At 39.6% G+C, this 22,115-nt stretch overlaps 1 protein-coding gene across 2 annotated transcripts; it reads right to left on the bottom strand.

Moving 5' to 3' along the window:
• Positions 1-13,707: 13,707 nt before the first annotated feature.
• LOC115584573 (interferon-inducible GTPase 5-like) lies at positions 13,708-20,283 on the bottom strand. Of its 2 annotated transcripts, none has more exons than XM_030422094.1 (3): positions 20,164-20,283; positions 17,551-18,121; positions 13,708-15,883 (listed from the first exon to the last, which is right to left on the bottom strand). In XM_030422094.1, exons 2-3 carry the CDS (start codon positions 18,104-18,106, stop codon positions 15,261-15,263), a joined length of 1,179 nt encoding a protein of 392 aa, XP_030277954.1. In that variant the 5' UTR covers positions 18,107-18,121; positions 20,164-20,283; the 3' UTR covers positions 13,708-15,260. The 2 variants fall into 2 exon arrangements, with proteins under 2 accessions (XP_030277954.1, XP_030277953.1); XM_030422093.1 differs by lacking the exon at positions 20,164-20,283 and adding an exon at positions 19,647-19,688.
• Positions 20,284-22,115: the final 1,832 nt, after the last annotated feature.

Here is a 22,115-nt window from a genome sequence, read left to right as displayed (position 1 = left end):
ATCACCAGGGTCTCTACCAGTGTTGGGAGTAACGGCGTTATTTTTTCAGTAACGGAGTAATCTAATGAATTACTTTTCCCATCGTTACAATGCCGTTAGCGTTACCGACTACAAAATGTGGCGCGTTACAAATTGAAGTTTCTCATTGAAGCTGTTGTCATCCGACTCGGCTCTCAGCCACCGGAGCAGCAGGGATGCTTTATTTTTCTCCGGTGAGGCAGGAGGGACCGCAGAGGTGATGATTGGCTCTCTAAGGTAGAGTGAGAGTTCGTAAGCCAATCAGAGGCTGTGTTCAGTTTTAACACAAACCACACAGCCTCGCACACACAAGCTAGCAGAGGTGGGCTACAGAAATGGCGAGTCCAGAGGGAAAGTTTATGTTTTCAAGGTGGAAGTACAGACACGACTTTAACCTCCTTTGTCCACGTCCGTTTTAAGCAACTATAATCTTATGAAGCATCTCTCAACTGCACGCGCTTCTACAACACTAGTGGCCAAAAACTCCGTTGTTGACACTGTTGATGATGACAGCAGGTGTGGCTAACGTGAGCTCCGCTAACACAGAAGGACACAGAGCCGTCCGAGCAGCTACAGCTGGAAGTTTCTGCTCCAGCTTCACTAAAACTTGTGACACAGACTGAACTGAATGCAGTGACAGGCAGGTATGTTGTTGAGAACATGCTCCTGTTATCAACAGCTGACCCAGACTCCTTCATTGGCTAAATACCAGGGAGAGCAGGTGCCGGTCCACCATGCAGAGAGACATTTACTAGATACATAGATGCAGAGTACATTAATATCAATGCCGAGCTCAAAAGGGGAAGAAAAGAAAGAAACGCAAGAGTTACTTTTCCTGGTAACTAATTACTTTTAAATTGGAGTAATTCCGTAACTAACTCAGTTACTTTTTGGGAGAAGTAACTAGAAACTATAAGTAATTACTATTTAAAAGTAATGTGACCAACACTGGTCTCTACACATAGCTCAACCGAACCACATACACTCTACCCAGACGTGTCGATCCCTGAGTACGTTTGGGCTGCCATGACGACGGCGCGCGGAACAAGCTACTGCTAACGTGAGCTGTTAAAAAACCTTCTTTTTAGTAAACTCTGTGTACACAAACAATGTTCTCAATGCTCGTGTTCATGTGTAGAGACCCTGGTGATACTACCAGCAAAGTTTCATTTTGTGTCGAGCCTTCTTACTGTTTTAAACATAGAGATTTTGATGCTAGCTTAAAAGTGCCCGTAGCACTCCCATTGAAAATGAGTTTGACCCAAAAACAAAAATACAGTCAATCTTAAAAGTGCCTCTATCATTGTAACTGTGCTTTTACACAAAGGTTTGACTCAAATACATACACAAAAAAGCCTAGGTTACATAGTATGTCTGGAGTTACTGTGTTGTCGATGTCCTTGATGTAAAGTTGATCTCAGGCAGTATGCAAAGAATGATGCTCAACATTTACTGGAGGCATTTCATATGAAGAAGCAGTGAATGTTTACAGGATGAACTCAAGTCTACATGTTCACATGGAGATCTGGCTCAATTCTAGCCTCCACCAGCTGTTGATATCAAGTCACATGAGTCCTGTTGGTATGAGTGACTTTCACCTTTCCCACAGTAATTAATACGATAATCTTTACTTCAAGTATGAGTTTTGGCTACTGCACCCCCGCGCGTGCTCACACACACACACACACACACACACACACACACACACACACACACACACACAGCTATTTTCATACTTTCACTTTCTCCTCCCGTCTTGTATATATGCGCTGTGCCCCACTGTGTTCACCCCAGCATCTGAGCTGATCGCACCCAGCATACAACTTTTGCTGTTAACAAAAGAACCTCATTCAGGTAAGCAGTCCACTATGTGAGCTTTATTATTTCCACTGAAAGTAAACATGCTTTATGGCTTTCCAGATGTGTTATAAAATATAATTTTCTAGATATCTGTACAGAATATGTTCATTACCACAGTTATTTATATTCCACCTGAGGTCGTTCTCACTGAGAAACTCTGGTTTTATCTGCTGCTGACATTTCCTCCTTTTCTTTCACAGTAAACTTCTTGTCCTAAAGATGTCAAGTAAGTATATACTTTCCTCTAAAAAGTAGTTTGTCGGGCAGACGGATCTAACATTTACATTTAATAAACCTCTAGTAAATTTCTCACTTTATAAGCTTTAATATAGTGTATGTTCACATGTGTACAGTAAAGTCAGAATAAATCTGCAAATGTCACATTTTTCCTTCTCTTCTTGATGATGAAGTTAAGTAAATTACTTTTTGAATAATTGTTTTGTCAGTCAAATAGATAATTTACTCCGATGGGCTGTTGGTAAAATAGATTTTAGGACTTTAGTGTTCATATTTTAAGAAACAGTTGCAATGTTGTCAGAAAAAGATCAGGAGATACAGAATATAAAGTCAGAATTTAAAAGACAACATTTTATCTTGAAAATCTTATTCATCATTATTTCCTGTCTTCCCGTGATGAATTGTATTTGTTTTTTTTGAGTTATTTATGTCGTAATCATCACAAGCAAAGGTTGTTTCCAGAATAACAAGATGATGATTAATCATGAGAAAAGAAATGAATAAATAAATGATCAATTACTCATTTTTTCAATTATTTATGACATTGTAACTGTGTTATACTATGTAAAACGCTTCTTCTTCTCCTGCACCTCTTTTCACAGAGGTGCAGGACTAAGGTATTCAAAATGAGCCCACAGTGAGGAAAAATGTGACAAATACAAAAAGTGCTTTGGGTTCAGAAGGTTTAGAGTTGATATGTTAAGAAAAAGTTGTAATGTTATGAGAATAAAGGTTATTAGATACAGAGAAGATAGTCAAAATTTAACAGAGAATATTATAATTTGAAAGCAAATTATTTTAGTTATGAGAGTTTATTCCACCACTGAGAGAACACTGTCTGACACATCAGTTCCTCAGGTGTAAAAGGGTTTATGGAATTGAAACAATCTGGCTTGATGACTCCTTGATGACTTGTCACCCTAAACTAACAAATCAGACTGAAGTCCAGTAAATCAGATGTTCTTCTGTTGACTGATATCTGAGACAAACTGTACTTTTAGAAAGTTTCATCCTTCATGACTCTCTTGAGACTTTGGCAAAATGTTGTTTTTGGAACAAGCTTTCTCTGGTATGATTGTTCTCTAGTCGTCTTTGAGATTAAATTAAGTGTCTCTCTGTTTGCAGATAAAGCAGCTCGAGCTGTCGGCAGAGAACTTTGTTTCAACGAGGAACCTAGTGGAAGTTTTGATGCTGATGACTATGAAGGTAACGAAGAGAGCGATGAGGCTGTAAAGGGTGGAACGTACGCTGTTAAAGGATCGGGTTATGTTCGTAAAGAAATTGGCCCGATGTGTTCTGAGACCAAAGGGCCCTGTGTCGGCATAGGAGTAGGCTTATCTGAGTCTGGTGCCAGAGTTATGACTAAAGCAGAACTGGCCAGTACTTCAGTCTCAGTTGGGCCTGCGAAAGCTACCCTCGGTCTGTCTGCAGATACCGGCGTTGGCGTCGGTCCCTCAGGTGTCGAGGCAAAGCTGCTGGGAACAGGCTTCTCCCTCGGACGTGAAGTGGGCGTATCTTTCCTTGGTACTGGATTCAAATTTAAACTGTGGTGAACTGTGTCTTTGTTACAAACACAGCTTTTGTTTGTTATTTACCTTCTATTCCCACAATTAAACAATGATTGTGTCTGAAATCTTCTGCATTTATAGCTCAAACTTTTTGTCATGACATTGCTCAGATGATGTTGCAGACTCTTCACTGTCCTTTTTAAGTCATTCAGTTTGTGTTGACTTGTTCAGGTAAAGATCCAGGTGTAGCTGTGCAGTCCAATAATCTTGTGTTTTTGTCTTTAGTAATAGAAATTAAAACAGATGATAGCAGGAATAAGAGTCATATTCATCTAAAGATGCAGTGCTGGTATTTGTCTCACTAAACAGGCTCACAGGTGCCCCCTTGTGGTGAAAACAGCATACAGCACAGGCTTCTCTTTTGGTAAAAAAAAAAAGGGGGGGGGGCTTTTCTGTGTTTGGGAGTGGCTTTGAATTGAATCTATTGTAAACTGCATATCTTTGTCAAATACAGCCGTTTATCTTCACTGCAGATAATCCATTGGGAAATGAGTGATCTTTCAGTGTCTTTAACTGAACAAAAAAGACTACTGTTGTCATACTGACATACAAATAAAATAATTGTACTTGTACTGTGCTAATCAGAGGTCACCATTGTCTTGATTGTTTCATATCCTGCCATGAACTTCATGTTCCTGCCACTGGCTTCCACTTGTCTTTATCCTGCTTTGCTGACATTAAACTTGTAAACTCAAGTAATCTTTACTTCCTATTGTCTGTTTTTCTTTTAACATAACATCCTGCAGCTTGCAGAAGAATAAGATGCACAGTTGATTTCCCCCTGAACACAGCTCATCCAAGGCAGTACAGAAGAATAACATTCAAACTTTACTGAAGACATTTTAAAGTAAATGTTGATTAATTCAATCTTGCAGACTTAGTTTGTATAGTTTCAGATGAAGATTTGACTCAAGTCCTGATAAACAAGCATTTAAAAGTTTATAGAAAATATAACCTTTGTTTTAAAGTAGGCAAAACCTTTTACTATTAATCAATTTCTTGTTTTTACTAATAATTCTTTATTTCAAATGCCCACAGAAGATCACCTGAGCCTGAAGTCTGATCAGCAACCAGAACTCCAAAACAGACATTTTGTGACATAAAATGCGATCAGAGCTTCTGTTTAAAGTTTTAACCTGCAGAGAGATGATCAGGGTAAACAAATAGCTAACAATATTTGCTGGTCCTTTACAAATCATCTGGGTTATTTTTACTTTTTACAGGTATGGTTTGTTTGTATTAATAGAAATTATCAGGGTGAGGTTGTAATCTAGAACCCAACATGCAGACAAACACAGGAGGCAGGAAATGGGAAAAACAAGAGAGCTTTATTTTACAAAAAAACTGAACAAATACAAAAAAAAAAAAAAAATGGAGCTAACACAAACTAGTCAAAAGGGAGCAAAAGCAAAGTAGCAACACAGGCTAAAGTGCAAAAATAAGAAATCTAAATCCAAAACATACCAATAGGAGACACTGGCGGAAACATAGTATGATCAAGGACATCACACACACAACGAACTGACAAGGAGTGCAGAGAGAACAGAGACTCAATGGAGATCAGGAACAGGTGAGGAGAGTGAGGAGGGAAGAGGACAGGTGAGGTAACAAAAGGAAACACAGAGGGGAACAAAATAGAGGAGACACTGAAAAGACAGAAGAGACACAAAAAGGGCATAAAGTCAAAACATAAGTCACAACAAGAAGGCACAGAATTCCGAACCATGACTAGAAATTACTCAAATGACAACCATAAAAGGAATCATGGCAACACTTTCTATGAAGCCATGTCTGTAATGCATTCTAACACATTAGGAACATACTTATAATGGGGACGCTCTGATAGGGGTTTCACACTGGCAGGGCTCCGGCACAGTTCTGGTTCCCGAACTTAAACTGGTGTGAAAGCGGGCTGGTTCGTCAGACAGCACCAAGGTTCTGAAACTCCAGAACCGAACCAGTGCCAGAACCAGAACCGTGCCAGTGTGAAACTACTATAGTGAGTTGGTCTTTAATAACTTCTATCTTTCTGCAAAGAAAAGTATATCTCTTCTCTTAATACTTTGATTCAGTTGACCTCTGTAAATATGACACTCAAAATGAACTCCTGTCCGTTCAGTGCAAACAAACAAAAAACAAGTGACAAGTTGTACATGAGTTGCTGACCTTCATCTATTATCACAGACTGAAAGGACTGTGAGTGTCATATTGTGTCTGACCAACAGACCAACACTGTCGTCCACTGAGCCACAGAGCCTGCAGGCTTATTGTAAAGCCTTCAGTTTCCCATAAGTCTTTACTTTCACTTACTGACTCCAACAGAAACAAGCTCTGAAACAAACATCCTGTTATAAAACCAAAGATATCAGCAGCCAGCAGCAGACACAACTGCCACCAGTGTAACGGAGCATCTTAGGTTTCCTTATTGGTCAGACTTGATTTACTTTCACTTTCTTCTGCAGTCTGTTATTAAGGCACTTCGTGTTCACTTGAGCATGACATTTCAAGAAAAACAATCAAAGATATACATTTACATTTCAACTTAAATATCCATCTCCTCCTCTAAGGGCTGCCACAGGTCAACTTTAATTTATTTAAGGTGATTTTTTAAAGCCTTTCCCTGAGACCATGAAGCAGTCAGAGCAGCAGCAGACTGAGGAAACAACATCTGCAGCCACAGTTCACAGTGTTGAAGGTTCAAACCTGCAGAGCATAAACTGTCTGTTCTACGGAAGCCCTGAGGGGCCATGTGAGAAATGTTTCATTTCTGGTGATCCGTTTTATGATCGAAACTACTTCTCTCCTGTGTTTATGACTTGTGATCTGACGGATACAAAAAATTTTTGCCAGGATAATCTTTCTAATCCTGTTTTTTTCCAATCTGTGAAAACATTAGTGATGGGAACGGCAGTTACTTTTACTGTACTGAATCTCTAGAATCTGTTCATTAAAATGAGATTCGTTCACCGAATCGTTCAATGCTCTCCAACTCCCTGAACTGATAAGCAGCCAAATAATCCGTCATTCAGTTCATTAATCAGCCCTGTGTTTCCCGTTCACATACTGAGGGACGGTGCGTTCATGGACTATAGTACACAATCATTCGCGGGAGACGCAGCGCTGATTTGAGTGGTATACATGCACTAAAATTATTACACAGTGAAAGTGTCCTCTGTGCACAGTAAAATCAGCTAACATGATGCTACACGGATGTTAGCAACACAGCGCTAGTTTTAGCAGTACGGTTACTGAACATGAATCAACTCCTCCGCCCTGAGTGAGTGACTTACTGACACAGCGCCACTTTCAGCACAGTACGTGAACGAGAATCTGATGCGAATCATGAGTGAGTGACAGGGCGAACGCGATTCACGTCCTGGCGTCCCTCGTTATGTTACCTGCTGAGAATCACATTCGCGAACGTGAGTGACTTTTACTGTGCAGTAAAATCACTTAACATGATGCTACACGGATGTTCGCAACACAGCGCTAATTTTAGTAGTATGGTTACTGAACGTGAATCAACTCCTCTGCCCTGAGTGAGTGAGTGAGTGACACAGCGCCACTTTCAGCACAGTACGCGAACGAGAATCACCTCATCAGCGACAGTTCTCTGTGTGCAGTAGGTTCGCGAATCATGAACGAATCAGCGCGAATGTGAATTACGTCCTCACAGTTCTCTGTGAGTCGCGGCAGTTCCACTCCCCGCTGGCATGCTCGCTGCTGAGCTCAACTGAACTGAGAAAGGAACGAATCAGTTCAGGAAGTGATTCCATTCACTTCGTTCACTCAAAAGATTTGTTCATTTGAACGACACGTTCGCGACCGACACAACACTAGAAAACATGTGGAAAAAACTTTTCATGGGGAAAAAACGTCACATTTCATGATGAAACCAAGTAAAAACACGTTTTTCAGAAGAAAAAAGAATATCATGTTTTGAACTGAGTGAAAATATTTTAATTTTTTCATGAGACAACACACAAGAAGAAAAAATCTTCTCACAAATAATTTTTCACTCTGTTTCACACATTCAAAAACAAAACAAACATGTTTCTCATGAAAAAAAATATTATTTTATTTCACACTTGACAAATCAAAAAAATGAATAATTCTCACTTGGCCCTCAGGGCTTCCATACCATGCTACTGTCCTCATGTTTGTTTTTGTCTTCTCTACGGTCACAAATCCAAATATTTAGGCAACATGTTGAATTCCATATATGAACATTTATGACTTAAAACAACTAGTTTCAGTTCATTATAATGTACATAAGGGTGTTCTGATCAGGAGGGCACCAAATGTTATCAGCCGATAAACGTTCATTTACCGTCAGATAAACACGAGACAGTTTGTTTGTGCTACAAAGCCACAACCACACACAGCGCAGGACTCTGCTACTCGCTGGTTGCTAACAGCTAATATCAGTACAGATATTTAGTGTCCTCTTGGTTTAACCAGATCAATATATTCACAAGCTCCTACCAGAAATCTGTTAGTGACCGAAGGCATAGAAGGAGCACACAACTCCTCCTGTTAACAAATCCACTCAGTTGGTGCTCCTTCCTTGTATAACTTATGGAGTCCATAGATACATGTGATGGCTTCCCCGGGGTACAGTCTGTAATATAATGGCCTGTCAATGGCTTTGTTCTTTTCCAGTTTGTGCAGATATTCTAAAATCTTCTTTTTGTATCTACAGGTAAGATCTCACCTCAGCGTCTCATAGGTGTTAGTATCACTGGGCAGATCAGTGACTTTGGTGTGGTAGTCTGCTGTGTTCAGCACCACAGTGCATCTCTCTTTGTCTGTCTCTTCTGAGTGATGCAGGGCCTTCCTTTCCTCAGTAGTGTGGTTGGAGGACGTGCTTTTGCATTAGCAGGAACAGCTGATACCTTCAACCGTAGCTGTTCTGCTTCTGTGTCTGCCAGCTTGTTGTTTCTGATGTCTGACTCTGTTGCTGTGATGAGATCTACAACCAGAATCTGTTCTGTAGTTACTGTAAAGTTCAGTCCTTTGGCAACAACAACGTCATTTTTCTCCGGTTAGGTCAGCTCTCTGTTGGACAGGATTTTCATTAACTCATTTGTATGTCCGGAGTTACTGTGATGTCGATGTCTTTGATGTAAAGTTGATCCCAGGAAATGCCAAAGAATGATGCTCAACATTTACTGGAGGCATTTCATATGAAGAAGCAGTGAATGTTTACAGGATGAACTCAAGTCAATATGTTCACATGGAGATTTAGCTCAGTTCTAGCCTCCACCAGCTGTTAATATCAAGTCACATGAGTCCTATTAGTATGAGTGACTTTCACTTTTCCCACTTTGTACACACACACACACACACAGACTTATATTAAAGCCTACAATTTCCCTGAAATTCATACTTTTACTTAACTGTTTACTTCAGTTACACTCAACGATGAAACTGATCAGTGTCAGTTCGTGGTTTCTGCTCATTTTTTGGCTCCTTTGTTTAAGACTGCTTAAGCTATTTTCATACTTTCACTTTCTTCCCCCATCTTGTATATATGCACTGTGCCCAACTGTGTTCACTCCAGCATCTGAGCTGATCGCACCAGCACACAACTTCTGCTGTTAACAAAGGAACATCATTCAGGTAAGCAGTACACCATGTGAGCTTTATTATTTCAGCTGAAAGTAAACATGCTTTATGGCTTTCCAGATACATTATAAAATATAATTTTCTATAGATCTGTACAGAATATGTTCATTACCACAGTTATTTTTATTCCACATGAGGTCGTTCTCACAGAGAAACTCTGTTTTTTATCTGCTGCTGACATTTCCTCTTTTTCTTTCACAGTAAACTCATCCTGAAGATGTCAGGTAGTAAGTATATACTTTCCTCTAAAAAATATAGTATCGAGCAGACAGATGTAACATTTACATTTAATAAACCTCTTGTTAATTTATAACTTTAGTAACTGAGAGTGAGACAAAGAGCTGACAGATCTCATTGGAGGAAAACAAACTGCTGAAACTTTGATTTTTAGTATCTTCATGTTAAATAAACTTTAATATGTCGTATGTTCACATGTGTACAGTCAAGTCAAATGTGAAGTTTATCATTGTTTTGGTACAAATTGAATATTAGTGAATGTGAATATTAATCGGCAAAAACAAATAACAAAGTTTCCCTTTTCTCTCTTTCAAACACGAGTAAATCTCGTTTTAATTAAGTTCTTTTCAGTCAAATAGATTATTTACTCCACTGGGCTGTTAAAATTGTATTTTGGGACTATACCCCCTGAACCGCACAACAGGCTTTCAATAAAAATCACTAAAATTACACCAAATATTAAAGTAAATTGTATCATATGGTCATGTGACATATCTGCTAGGAAAATGAAGAAATCCAACTTAAAATCGTATTTCATCAGAATCACTTTATTCTACTTTTCTCATTTTTAAAAAACAAGCTGTTCAACAAAAACAGATCCTTGAAAAAATACACTGAAGTTGTTATATTATTATCTTTATTGTAAGTATTGTATTACATTATTCCAATGTTGGTAACAATTTTGGCCATGTTGTAAATGTTTATATGTATGGATTCTTCTTTTCTAAATCAATTTAAGCAGGATAGATTATCAATGAAAGTCATTTTTCAATGATTTATGGCATTGTAACTGTTTTACTACGTAAAAAGCTTCTTCTTCTCCTCACCTCTTTTCACAGAGGTGCAGGACTATTGTATTCATGAAAAATGAGCCCACAGTGAAGAAAAATGTGACAACTACAAATCATGCTTAAAAAAACTCAGAAGGTTCAGTTTTGATATTTTAAGAAAAAGTTGCAATGTTATGTACATAATGGTCATTAGACACAGAGAAGAAAGTCAAAATTGAACAGAGAATATTATATTTCTGAAAACAACAACATGTGAAATGATTTTAGTGATGAGAGTTTATTCCACCACTGAGAGAAAACTGTCTGACACATCAGTTCCTCAGGTGTAGAAGGTTTTATGGAATTGAAACAATCTGGCTTGATGACTCCTTGATGACTTGTCACCCTAAACCAGGGGTCACCAACATGGTGCCCATGGGGACCACATGAGTAGCCCTCAGGCCTGTTCTAAAAATGAAAATTGAATATTGATATTATCTTTTTCCCAACTTCTTAAGTCATTGTTGATAATTATTGTGAGAAATCATTAACGTGATCAGAGTCTTTACATAGATGAGTATCATAAATCATTAATAATCATATATAACTTAAAGGCAAACTGAGCAAATTTGATATTTCAGAAGAGTGTATCAAACTGGTAGCCCTTCGTATGACTCAGTACCCATGAAGTAGCTCTCAGTTTCAATGACCCCTGCCCTAAACTAACAAATCAGACTGAAGTCCAGTAAATCAGATGTTCTTCTGTCGACTGATATCTGAGACAAACTGTACTTTTAGAAAGTTTCATCCTTTATGACTCTCTTGAGACTTTGACCCCATGTTTTTTTTGGAACAAGCTTTCTCTGGTATGATTGTTCTCTAGTCGTCATTGAGATTAAATGAAGTGTCTCTCTGAAGGTTTTGAGACCAAAGGACCCAGTGCCAGCATGGATGTAGGATTGTCTGATTCCGGTGCCAGAGCTATGGTTAAAGCAGAACTGGCCAGTACTTCAGTCTCAGCTGGGCCTGCGACAGCTACCATCGGTCTGTCTGCAGACACCGGCGCCAAGATCAGTCCAACACAAGTGGAGGCAAAGGTGCTGGGAACAGGCGTCTCCTTCAGACGTGAAATGGGCGTATCTTTCCTTGGTACTGGGTTTAAATTCAAACTGTGGTGAACTGTGTCTTTGTTACAAACACAGCTGTTATTTGTTATTTACCTTCTATTCTCACAATTAAACAATGATTGTATTTGAAATCTGCTGCATTTATAGCTCAAACTTTTCATGACATTGTGGGTTTTTCCTTGTTCAGCGTCTGCTGCTTTTATATAGACAGTGAACATGATAGAAAAATGTGTTTTTGTCATGCTGAAGATAAAATACACAGATAAGCGCACTGTACTGTCCATGAGAACAACTTCCTGTTCTACCTGCTGGCTTCCTCTCAGCTTTATCATGATTGTTGACGTCTGAACATTAAAGAAATGTTGACTTCTGATTCTGTATTCCATTTTCTTCTCTTGAAGTAGAAGATGTATAGTTAAAACTGTCAGTACCAAAGAATGATGCTGAACATGTACTGGAGGCTTTTCATATCAAGCAGCAGTAATTCTGATTGCATGGCTTCACATGAAGCTTTGGCTCAGGTCTGGCCTGGATTACACCACCTTTTAAAGCATTCATTCATATTATTTTACTGATGAATTAATTAATCATTTACTCATTAAAGACCTGAGCCTGAAGTCTTGTAATGTTTCTCATCAGACAGAAATCCAAACATAATGATTTAGTGACATAAAACCATCTTCACACTATTCAGTTAAAGCTTTTATGTGAAGCTCAAACATTCACATGAATATTCACAATCACAATAACAGTTTATCAGGTTAAACACGGCTAAATGAATGGTTGCTGCTCAGATGATGTTGCAGACTCTTCACTGTGAGTCATTCAGTTTGTGTTGACTTGTTCAGGTAAAGATCCAGGTGTGGCTGTGCAGTCCAATAATCTTGTGTTTGACTTTACTAACATAAATTAAAACAGATGACAGCAGGAATAAGAGTCATATTCATCTAAAGATGCAGTGCAGGTATTTGTCTCACTAAACAGGCTCACAGGTGCCCCCTTGTGGTGAAAACAGCATACAGCACTCACTGAAAATAATAAAGTTACTGGACACTTTAATAATCTTGTGTGTTTAGGTTGAGTTGCATGTTGTCCTGATGTGTGTGTGTGTTAATTAAGACGTCAGGTTGAGTCCTCAGTAACCTGTATGTGAACTGTGCAGGATTAATGTCTCCTCTCAGCAGTTTGGACTGTATTTAGCTTTATTCAGCTGCAGAGTGAACGTATTCTCTGTGACCAAACCCACCGTGACACTGAAGAATCCCCACAATGCACCTGGCTCAGATTGTTTCTGCTGCACACTGTTATTCTGAGTTAGTTAACAGGATCACAGCCTGAATCTTCCACTGATGAGCTACTTCTAGGAACTCATTCACTTAATTAGTGCTGAAACTATCAGAAAAATAATGTGTAAACAATTTGAATCAGACAAAAATGACAAATATGCAGATAGTTCATATAATTGGAAATTTAATATTTTAAGCAATCAAACTGCAGGTCAATCAAAATGAGCAAATGAAAACAATCAAGTCATAATTAGGAAACAGAATTCTATGTAATTAAGTATGATGTTAACAAAATAGCCACTGAGATACACCAATACATTTTCTACACCAATAATTTGATTGACTTAATGAATGTTAACATGCTCCCACTGTGTCTTATAGCAGACGTGGACCACATCACCCAAAACAAAAACAAAAAACACACACAATTATAACAATTAATACACTTTCAGGTCAGTTTAGCTGAAATTCCTCAGAAGGGAAGGTGTTTCCTGAACGACCTCATGCAGTCAGTGATGTACACTTTGACTAATTAAGTCAAATTGTTCCTGGTTTGAAACAGGATGTGGAATTATTGCTGACAGCAACAGACCTACAAGACTCTCTGAGATAATTTCTGTATTTTGAACTTTTGGACACATTTCAGGTTCTCTCTCTGAGTCGAGGGTCGTCTAAGACTCTTAGGTTCTTAAATTCAAATGCAACATAAAAGCAGTTAATGGCTGATGAACCTGAAAATAAGAAAGAATGTGGAAGAACTAGTGTGGGTCAGTGTCTTACTATGGGGCTAAACTGTCACATAAAATTGTGTCATCGAAATAAAAATTTACATTGAAAATAAAACCTGACATAATAAAGGAAACTCAAACTGCTTCAGATATTATAGAAATGATACAAGCTGAAGACAAAATGTTTCAGATTAAGTGTAACTATAGTAGAAATGATACAAGCTGAAGACAAAATGTTTCAGATTAAGTGTAACTGATGTGATACAAACACTTTATCATAACTTTAAATGATTCATATAATACACACACACACAAACTATCATTAATGAATAGGAAAGGTAATATTAAAACATGTTTTATAGTTAAAACCCATATGTAAAACCTATATTTCTGAATATGAATCTGAATTGAATTTAAAGAAATTCTAGGTTGTGGTCAAATTTGTGTCTTCAACACAACATACAGACACACTTTGTACACTGTGATCAATACCATTTCAAAAAGCTGTAAGAACAATAACATTCAGTAAAAACCCTCTTGCTTATTAAAGAATACACATTTTTGCACAGATCTGTGACATGAGAAAACTCTCTCATTGAATGATACAACAACCAGTTTCAGTTCATTATAATGTACATAAGGGTGTTCTGATCAGGAGGGCAACAATCGTTATCAGCTGATAAACATTTATTTACCATCAGATAAACACATGAGACAGTTTGTTTGTGCTACAAAGCCACAACCACACACAGCGCAGGACTCTGCTGCTCCCTGGCTGCTAACAGCTAACTAGCTCCACCCCTGCTAATATCAGTACAGATATTTAGTGTCCTCTTTGTTTAACCAGTGCAATATATTCACAGGCTCCTACCAGAAAGATGTTAGTGACTGAGGGCATAGAAGGACCGGTACCAATGAACGTTTATAGTAATGTTAGGTCTCTCACTAAGAGGCCAGTCAGTGCTGTGGTGAGAGAGAGATAACTATGGTAACAACATGAGAAGATGATCTATTTTGTAATCAACATACTGTAGTTGGAAGCAGCCCATTCAATGTATGATTTGGGATTGTCTTTTCAAAAAAACTATTTTCTGTCACCCCTGAGTGAGGGGACGATGTGACGCCGTCTGGTTGAGCCCAGTTCAGAGCCAACAGCTGACAGAGTTTAAACAGTGGACTGCTGTTTCAGTTTACAATAAATAAATGACGTGGAGCAGTGAGCAGGTAGTGGTGTAGTGGCTGCAGGGCACAAAGACTGACACAACTGAGAATGACACACAGAATATTTTCTAAATCCTATTCACCTGCTCAAAACCCACCTCTACAGGCAAGCCTTTTTATAGATTTCCTTGTTTGTTTTCTCATCTGTTGTGCCTCTTTTAATTCATCCCTCCCTTTTGTTTTATCTTCCCTTGTTTGATCTTACATACCCTCTTTGTTTGTGTTTTTGTGTGTTGTTGTGTTTATCTATTTGTTTTTTGGAAAGCACTTTGAATCTCTGTGTCAAAAAGGTGCTATATAAACAAAGTTTTACTTACTTACCTTTTCTTGATTCTCTTTTGTTTTTAACCTTTCCCTTCAAATCAGAATAAAGTTGTTGTATTCTCAACATGTAAATGGTGAATTTACTAGCCACTAATAACTAACAACTATAGATGACAATAAAGTGAAGATACATCCTGTTGATTGGTATCAGCCATTACTGCTTCCTGTGATCAGTGATCAGCCCCAAAAATCCTGATCAGAGCACCATTAAATGTACAACTAAAACCAGTCTATTATGATATCACTCTGTGGTGTTTCAGCCCAGGGCCTTTTCAAACACCTTCTGTGCATCAGCAGCAATGTTGTTGAGTATAAAATTCAAAGTACTGTAAGTCGCGGTGAAAGACAGGGCCATTGCTGCTGGGATTCCAATTATTGGAATGAGTCTGGACCCTTCCTCTGCTGCTATTAATGCAGCTGTACCTGCACACTGACTTAACACCTTGATGATAAGATCAGCGGTCATTTCGCGTGCAGCCAGTGGTGAAATGATGACAGTCATCAAATCATCAAATGGCACACCTGAGCTTTCAGCCAGACTCTTCAGTGATGGTCTATCAAGACCAAAACCAAATACGTATTGTGTGACAACACCAGCCAGCAAAGCTGCATCAACAGCAATAGAAAGCCCAGGAACTGGAACTCCTGCTGCAGCTGCAGAAAGAGTAGCATGCCACTTTATTTTGGCTTGGAAAGCCTTTTTCTTCTTGTTGATGATCTCCAGGCTGATGTTGGGCATGGCAAACAGCAGAGCGTTCCTCTTGTGTTCAGGAAGTTCTCTCTCCAGTGTCTCCGTTAAGAGACTGAAGTCATGCAGGTGGAGCTCAAAGCTGGACACCAGGAAGACCTGTGGAGACTGAATACCTTGTTCCTGAAGACCTGTGTCACAAAGGAAATAAATGGTATGATAATTTGTTTTTAAAATGATGAAACCATTTAGATTGTATGTTTATTTGTATATTCACTAAATAATATGCACTTTTCAGTTTGGATGTTGTTGTGCTTCTCATTTTGTTTCTCACCAGTGCAGTAATCCCATGTGCTTTCATTTTTCTAGGTGGGTGAATTTAATAACTGATAATGACTTTAAAACAAATAACAGCTTTTATTGTGAAAGTCAGAGGCCTGCACTGGGTGACTTATTGTTGCTGTTGCTTTGACTGAACATTCCTCCAAGTAGAGTTTCTGTACCACGCTAAGCCACTGAGCCTGAGCTGCTTGATTTGGAAGTAAAAAAGTGATGTTTCTGGGCTTCCCTCTTCAAAGGTGTCAGCATGAAGTTTGATAATAAAGGATACTGCGGAGGCAAGGCCGGGTGGAAATAGAGCAATCCTTATCAAAACAAAATCTAACGCCTTGAGTCCGGATCAGAAGCGGCTGCGTTCTGACATTATCAAATCTCTGGACAAAACAATGCCAAAGTGCTTGTCCTCGCTCCATCAGAACCTCAGCCTTTGCTCTCACGAGGTTTTTCCAAGTGCCACCCTCCTGTTCCTTCTGTCAGGGCCTTTTTTAAGAGTCTCCTCTCAAGGACACCCACTTCTTCTGATTGGTTCCCTTGCCAAATTACTTAACAGATAAAAAGGAGTTTGACCATGTGTTCAGGCATCTCTCATTATTTGGCATGCAGGTCAAGCTTAGCTAAGCACTTAATTGTCTGTTACCTTCGGCCCCTTACAGTTGGAAGCTACCTCCTGGACTTTTTTTCACACAATGAAAATTAAAGGAGAACTTCGGTCGATTTAAACATGCAGCTTCATTGCTCAAGCTACCCTTGACTTGCCAGCACCGAAGACGTGAACAAATTTGGTCCAGCCATTACAGAGCTCCGTGAACGGAGATGTAGCATTGAACGCTAACAGCATGGGGTCAGAACTTTACACTGTGTTTTAGGCGTCTTAACATGCTCCACATCTCACACCAAAAGTTATGCAACATCAGCAGACACCTTAGCACACAGCACTGTAGCGTGTATGACTCAAAATGAATAAAAAAGTAGCTAAAACAGTGTGTTTGTGCAAGGAGCTACTTACCTGTTTGTTGACATCCGTGTGTTCCGGTAGCTAGACCTAACTAGTCAATCCGTCAAGCGTGCATTTACTCCCTCACTGGCGGAGACGGACACGTAATCCAGCATTTTCGTGTTTATGTTCATAATGTACATGTCCATGTTACAGCCTGTCATGAGCCATGAGCCTTACAATAGCCTGTTAAGCCTGTTAAGTGCACGCTCGACGTTTTTGTTTAGAATTTTCATTTTTTACCTACATAATGTTAAGGATATGCAGGCATGTGGTAAATTGTCTCATTAAAAAGAAATGCAATTTCAACTGGTGATGACAACAACACATCAATACATGTGAAAAGTCTCAGCAGCTAACCTTTGCTAGATTTTTTGCCAGATGATGGATCCATATACTAGAAAATGATGTGTATTGAGTTATGTATTCACTCACTTCTTTACTGTGATAACTGGGTTTATCAGGTTTTAATGATGGAAATCTAGTTATTAATCTTACAGTTATTCTTAATTGTAAGTCACTTACATTGAATGCAGTCTTCCTTGATTTGTTCCTTAGTCTCGGTCTCACTGAACTCTCTCTGACTCCGTTTCTGAGCTCGCAAATCGTTGTCAATCTTTGAGCGAACAAAGTAGAACTTTTTCTTCATCCTCTGGATCTCCCGGGCGAGTTTCACGTCATTTTCTCTGAAGCGAGTGTCTGAGAAGATGATGAAGAAGTCAAACTTCTCAAATCCAACATCATTAAGGTACTGATCAGCTGGAAAATGTCTGCCGCCAACACCTGGAAGATCCCACAGTTTAACATTGGGATAGTTTGGATGGGGGTATGGTGTGGGCTTTTTGGTGGTTTCTCTAACCCCAGTAGGAGCAGCTCCAGCATCCCCGTCTTTGATGCCTCTAAAGGCATTAACAAAGGTGGATTTACCAGAGCCGGTCTCTCCTGTGATGGCAATATTTAGTGGAATGTTATTCTGCCTGTCCAGATACTCTTGGATCTTTGCCATAGCTTTGGCCTGATTGTTGTTTTGTAGAGCTTCTTTAATTTCTTCAACTGATTCACAGTCATGTGGAGTATCCATGGTGATCCTTGAAAACTGCAGTAAAATATAAGCAAATGAAAGTTACAAATATGATCAGATAAACAATTACATTCAGACCAAATCAGGTGGTGCGGCCAAATGCTGCAGGTTTGTGCTGCAGTGTGGGAGAGTCACCAGCCCCATTCACACTGCAGCTTGAATGGGGGATCAGGCAGGTGCATATATTAAAAAGTACCTATTCTGTGTTTTTTTTTTTAAATGAATAAATAAATTCCTTTTGCACATAGAGATGTAAGAAAAAAACAGCGGAATAAAAATATAAAAAGGGAGGGGGGGGAGCGAGAGGGAGGGAGAGGGAGAAGAAGAGGGAGGGAAGAGAGGGAGGGAGGAGGAGAGAGGAGAGGGGGAGAGAGAAGAGAGGGGGTGGAGGGAGAGAGGGAGAGAGAGGCGAGTAGAGGGGGTGGACAGAGGGGAGCAGGTTGTGGAGAGTAGAGGGAAGGGATAGTGAGGGAGCGGAGAAGTTTGGGGTGGGGAGTGGTGGAGGAGAGGGAGGAGGGAGAGACAAGAGGACACCACATAGATGAGACGTGACAGTGGAGTGACTTGAACCTTTGTGAGTTTTAAATCCATAAACATAACTTCCTTCCAGGGGCCTTCCACTTTTACATGCTTAAATATGAGTAATAGTTCAAAAAAGTGCCCATTAGAGGTGGATTTCATCGTTTCATGTCGAGATTCAGTTCTCGTGCGTCAGGTCTGTCCTCCTGTCTGTCCTGCTGTCTGTCCTCCGGTCTGTCCTCCTGCCTGTCCTCCTGTCTGTCCTCCTGTCTGTCCTCCTGTCCTCCTGTCTGTCCTCCTGTCTGTCCTCCTGTCTGTCATCCTGTCTGTCCTGCTGTCTGTCCTCCTGCCTGTCATGCTGTCTGTCCTACTGTCCTCCTGTCTGTCCTCCTGCCTGTCCTGCTGTCTGTCCTCCTGTCTGTCCTCCTGTCTGTCCTGCTGTCAGTCCTCCTGTCTGTCCTCCTGTCTGTCCTCCTGTCTGTCCTCCTGTCTGTCCTGCCCACTCATCGTCACGTGCTGCGCATGTCATTCTATAATTAGGGGTACATTTCATTTTAACCAAAAAGTTAAAATACCAGTATTCTTTTTTGATAAATAAACTAGATGTTTCCATAATATACACCCTTAATGTGCTAAATTCAAAACCCGATATTTGGCATGTTAGACAGCAAAAAAACAACAAATTCCAGTTTAGTATGAGCATGTTTTGCTCAATAAATGGTGGAATCTGTTGACTTTTTGTATCAAAAAAAAGAGAAATGTGCCCTGATGTAAAATTGATCATTGCTTTAAGTGAATGAATAAATAAATTGTTCAATAAAGTCTATAGACATGACATGTACCCCTAATTATACAATGACTCACGTATCGAGGGCGTGTCGGTTACACAGTCTGATAACTGCACAGGTCCTTTACTCAACTAATTACAGAGAAATGTCCCACAAAGCATCTTTACAGGACCAAACAAAACTAACGTGGTTACTTTAACTATCTTTGGCAACTTATATGAGAAAACAAATACCACAGCTGTACGTGGAGAAGCGTCCATCCTCCTGTCTGTCCTACCAACTCTTCCTCACATTTCTGCCCAAAAAACAGCGTCTGTCAGCCCTCCTGACCGAGACTTCAGTGAACTTTCCCCCAGAAAGAGGCTCCGTCCCCACAATTGACAGAGTCAAAGAGCGACCTGATTACTGATGGTGATTTTTTAATTATGTCTTTTAATTACAGCTAATCTGTGAATCGATTTTTGGTTTCTCAAAATAAATGATTAGTATTACTATTTCTGTGAGAATCATTTTTTGACTAACTGTATTTCATGTGCAACAATTTTTTTCTGAGCCTAAAATATCCCAATACAGAACTGAAGCACATGAACTGTAATTCCAAAAGTTTGATAAAAGATGTGACATTAAACAAACCAGCACTGATAAACACAAAGAGAAAAGTGACCTCAGCTCTGCCATTCATGGTTCAGAGTGGCTGACAGAAAGAGAAATCATTGCTTTTTTTTTTTTTAAATATTAAAAACTACTTACACAGAACTCTTTTCTTGCTGTTGTAACAGACGATACTCAAGCTGTTTGCTGTAAACGTATGATTCCCACCCGTGAGTTGAAGTAAGTGTTAATGTTCAGCTACTGAAAGTTTGGTTTCTATTTGGCTCGTTATATAAGCCTTAAAGAATTCAGTCAAGTTTTTTTACCCCTAATACACTGACCAATGCCCTGCAGAGAGGGCAGATGATGTAATATCAGCCTGACTGAAGGACATGTTTCCCATATGAGTGATACTATTGTCTGTGAAGCAGCTGATTTACAAGAAATGAGAGGAGTGCTATAGTTGGTAAATGGCTGAATTCCTTTACTCACAATATTTTCCCTGTGAAAGTGAAAGAAACCCTTTTCTGTGACCCTAAATTAGCTTTAGAATTAGTGATTCAATACCATTTCTTTGTTTAATAGGTTGTTAGTCCTTTCGAATAAATATGTTGGTCTCATTTAACTAGATGAGAGAGAAACTATCAAGCATTTACACTCAGATACATAATATCAATATCAAGTCAGGAGATCTTTGTTAAAATAGCCGGATTGAAATATGCATTAAAGTGAAACTTTCGCCAAAATGCAACCTAGGCTGTTTTGTGTATGTATATGAGTCAAACCTTTGTGTAAAAGCATTATTACGATAAAAGAGGCACTTTTAAGACTGACCGTATTTTCGTTTTCAGGTCAGACTCATTTTCATTGGGAGTGCTACGGGCACTTTTAAGCTTGCATCAAAATCTCTGTTTTTAAAACACTAAGAAGGCTCGACACAACATGAAACTTTGCTCGTACTATCACCAGGGTCTCTACCAGTGTTGGGAGTAATGGCGTTTAAGTATAACGGCGTTACTAACGGCGTTATTTTTTCAGTAACGGAGTAATCTAATGAATTACTTTTCCCATCGTTACAATGCCGTTAGCGTTACCGACTACAAAATGTGGCGCGTTACAAATTGAAGTTTCTCATTGAAGCTGTTGTCATCCGACTCGGCTCTCAGCCACCGGAGCAGCAGGGATGCTTTATTTTTCTCCGGTGAGGCAGGAGGGACCGCAGAGGTGATGATTGGCTCTCTAAGGTAGAGTGAGAGTTCGTAAGCCAATCAGAGGCTGTGTTCAGTTTTAACACAAACCACACAGCCTCGCACACACAAGCTAGCAGAGGTGGGCTACAGAAATGGCGAGTCCAGAGGGAAAGTTTATGTTTTCAAGGTGGAAGTACAGACACGACTTTAACCTCCTTTGTCCACGTCCGTTTTAAGCAACTATAATCTTATGAAGCATCTCTCAACTGCACGCGCTTCTACAACACTAGTGGCCAAAAACTCCGTTGTTGACACTGTTGATGATGACAGCAGGTGTGGCTAACGTGAGCTCCGCTAACACAGAAGGACACAGAGCCGTCCGAGCAGCTACAGCTGGAAGTTTCTGCTCCAGCTTCACTAAAACTTGTGACACAGACTGAACTGAATGCAGTGACAGGCAGGTATGTTGTTGAGAACATGCTCCTGTTATCAACAGCTGACCCAGACTCCTTCATTGGCTAAATACCAGGGAGAGCAGGTGCCGGTCCACCATGCAGAGAGACATTTACTAGATACATAGATGCAGAGTACATTAATATCAATGCCGAGCTCAAAAGGGGAAGAAAAGAAAGAAACGCAAGAGTTACTTTTCCTGGTAACTAATTACTTTTAAATTGGAGTAATTCCGTAACTAACTCAGTTACTTTTTGGGAGAAGTAATTAGAAACTATAAGTAATTACTATTTAAAAGTAATGTGACCAACACTGGTCTCTACACATTGCTCAACCGAACCACATACACTCTACCCAGACGTGTCGATCCCTGAGTACGTTTGGGCTGCCATGACGACGGCGCGCGGAACAAGCTACTGCTAATGTGAGCTGTTAAAAAAACCTTCTTTTTAGTAAACTCTGTGTACA

The sequence above is a fragment of the Sparus aurata genome, chromosome 7 (genome assembly GCF_900880675.1).
Source record: "Sparus aurata chromosome 7, fSpaAur1.1, whole genome shotgun sequence".
Taxonomy (NCBI): Eukaryota; Metazoa; Chordata; class Actinopteri; order Spariformes; family Sparidae; genus Sparus; species Sparus aurata.
This window is presented reverse-complemented; position numbering and strand designations above follow the sequence as displayed.

Bases quoted from the DNA above. Each gene is read 5' to 3' on its own strand.
- LOC115584573 (XM_030422093.1), bottom strand. From the start codon at position 19,673: ATGGACGCTTCTCCACGTACAGCTGTG. The intron at 18,122-19,646 runs GTATTTGTTTTC...ATTTTACTGCAG, and splicing joins CTTCTCCACGTACAGCTGTG to TTTTCAAGGATCACCATGGA. The intron at 15,884-17,550 runs GTAAGTGACTTA...TTTGTGACACAG, and splicing joins CAAGGAAGACTGCATTCAAT to GTCTTCAGGAACAAGGTATT.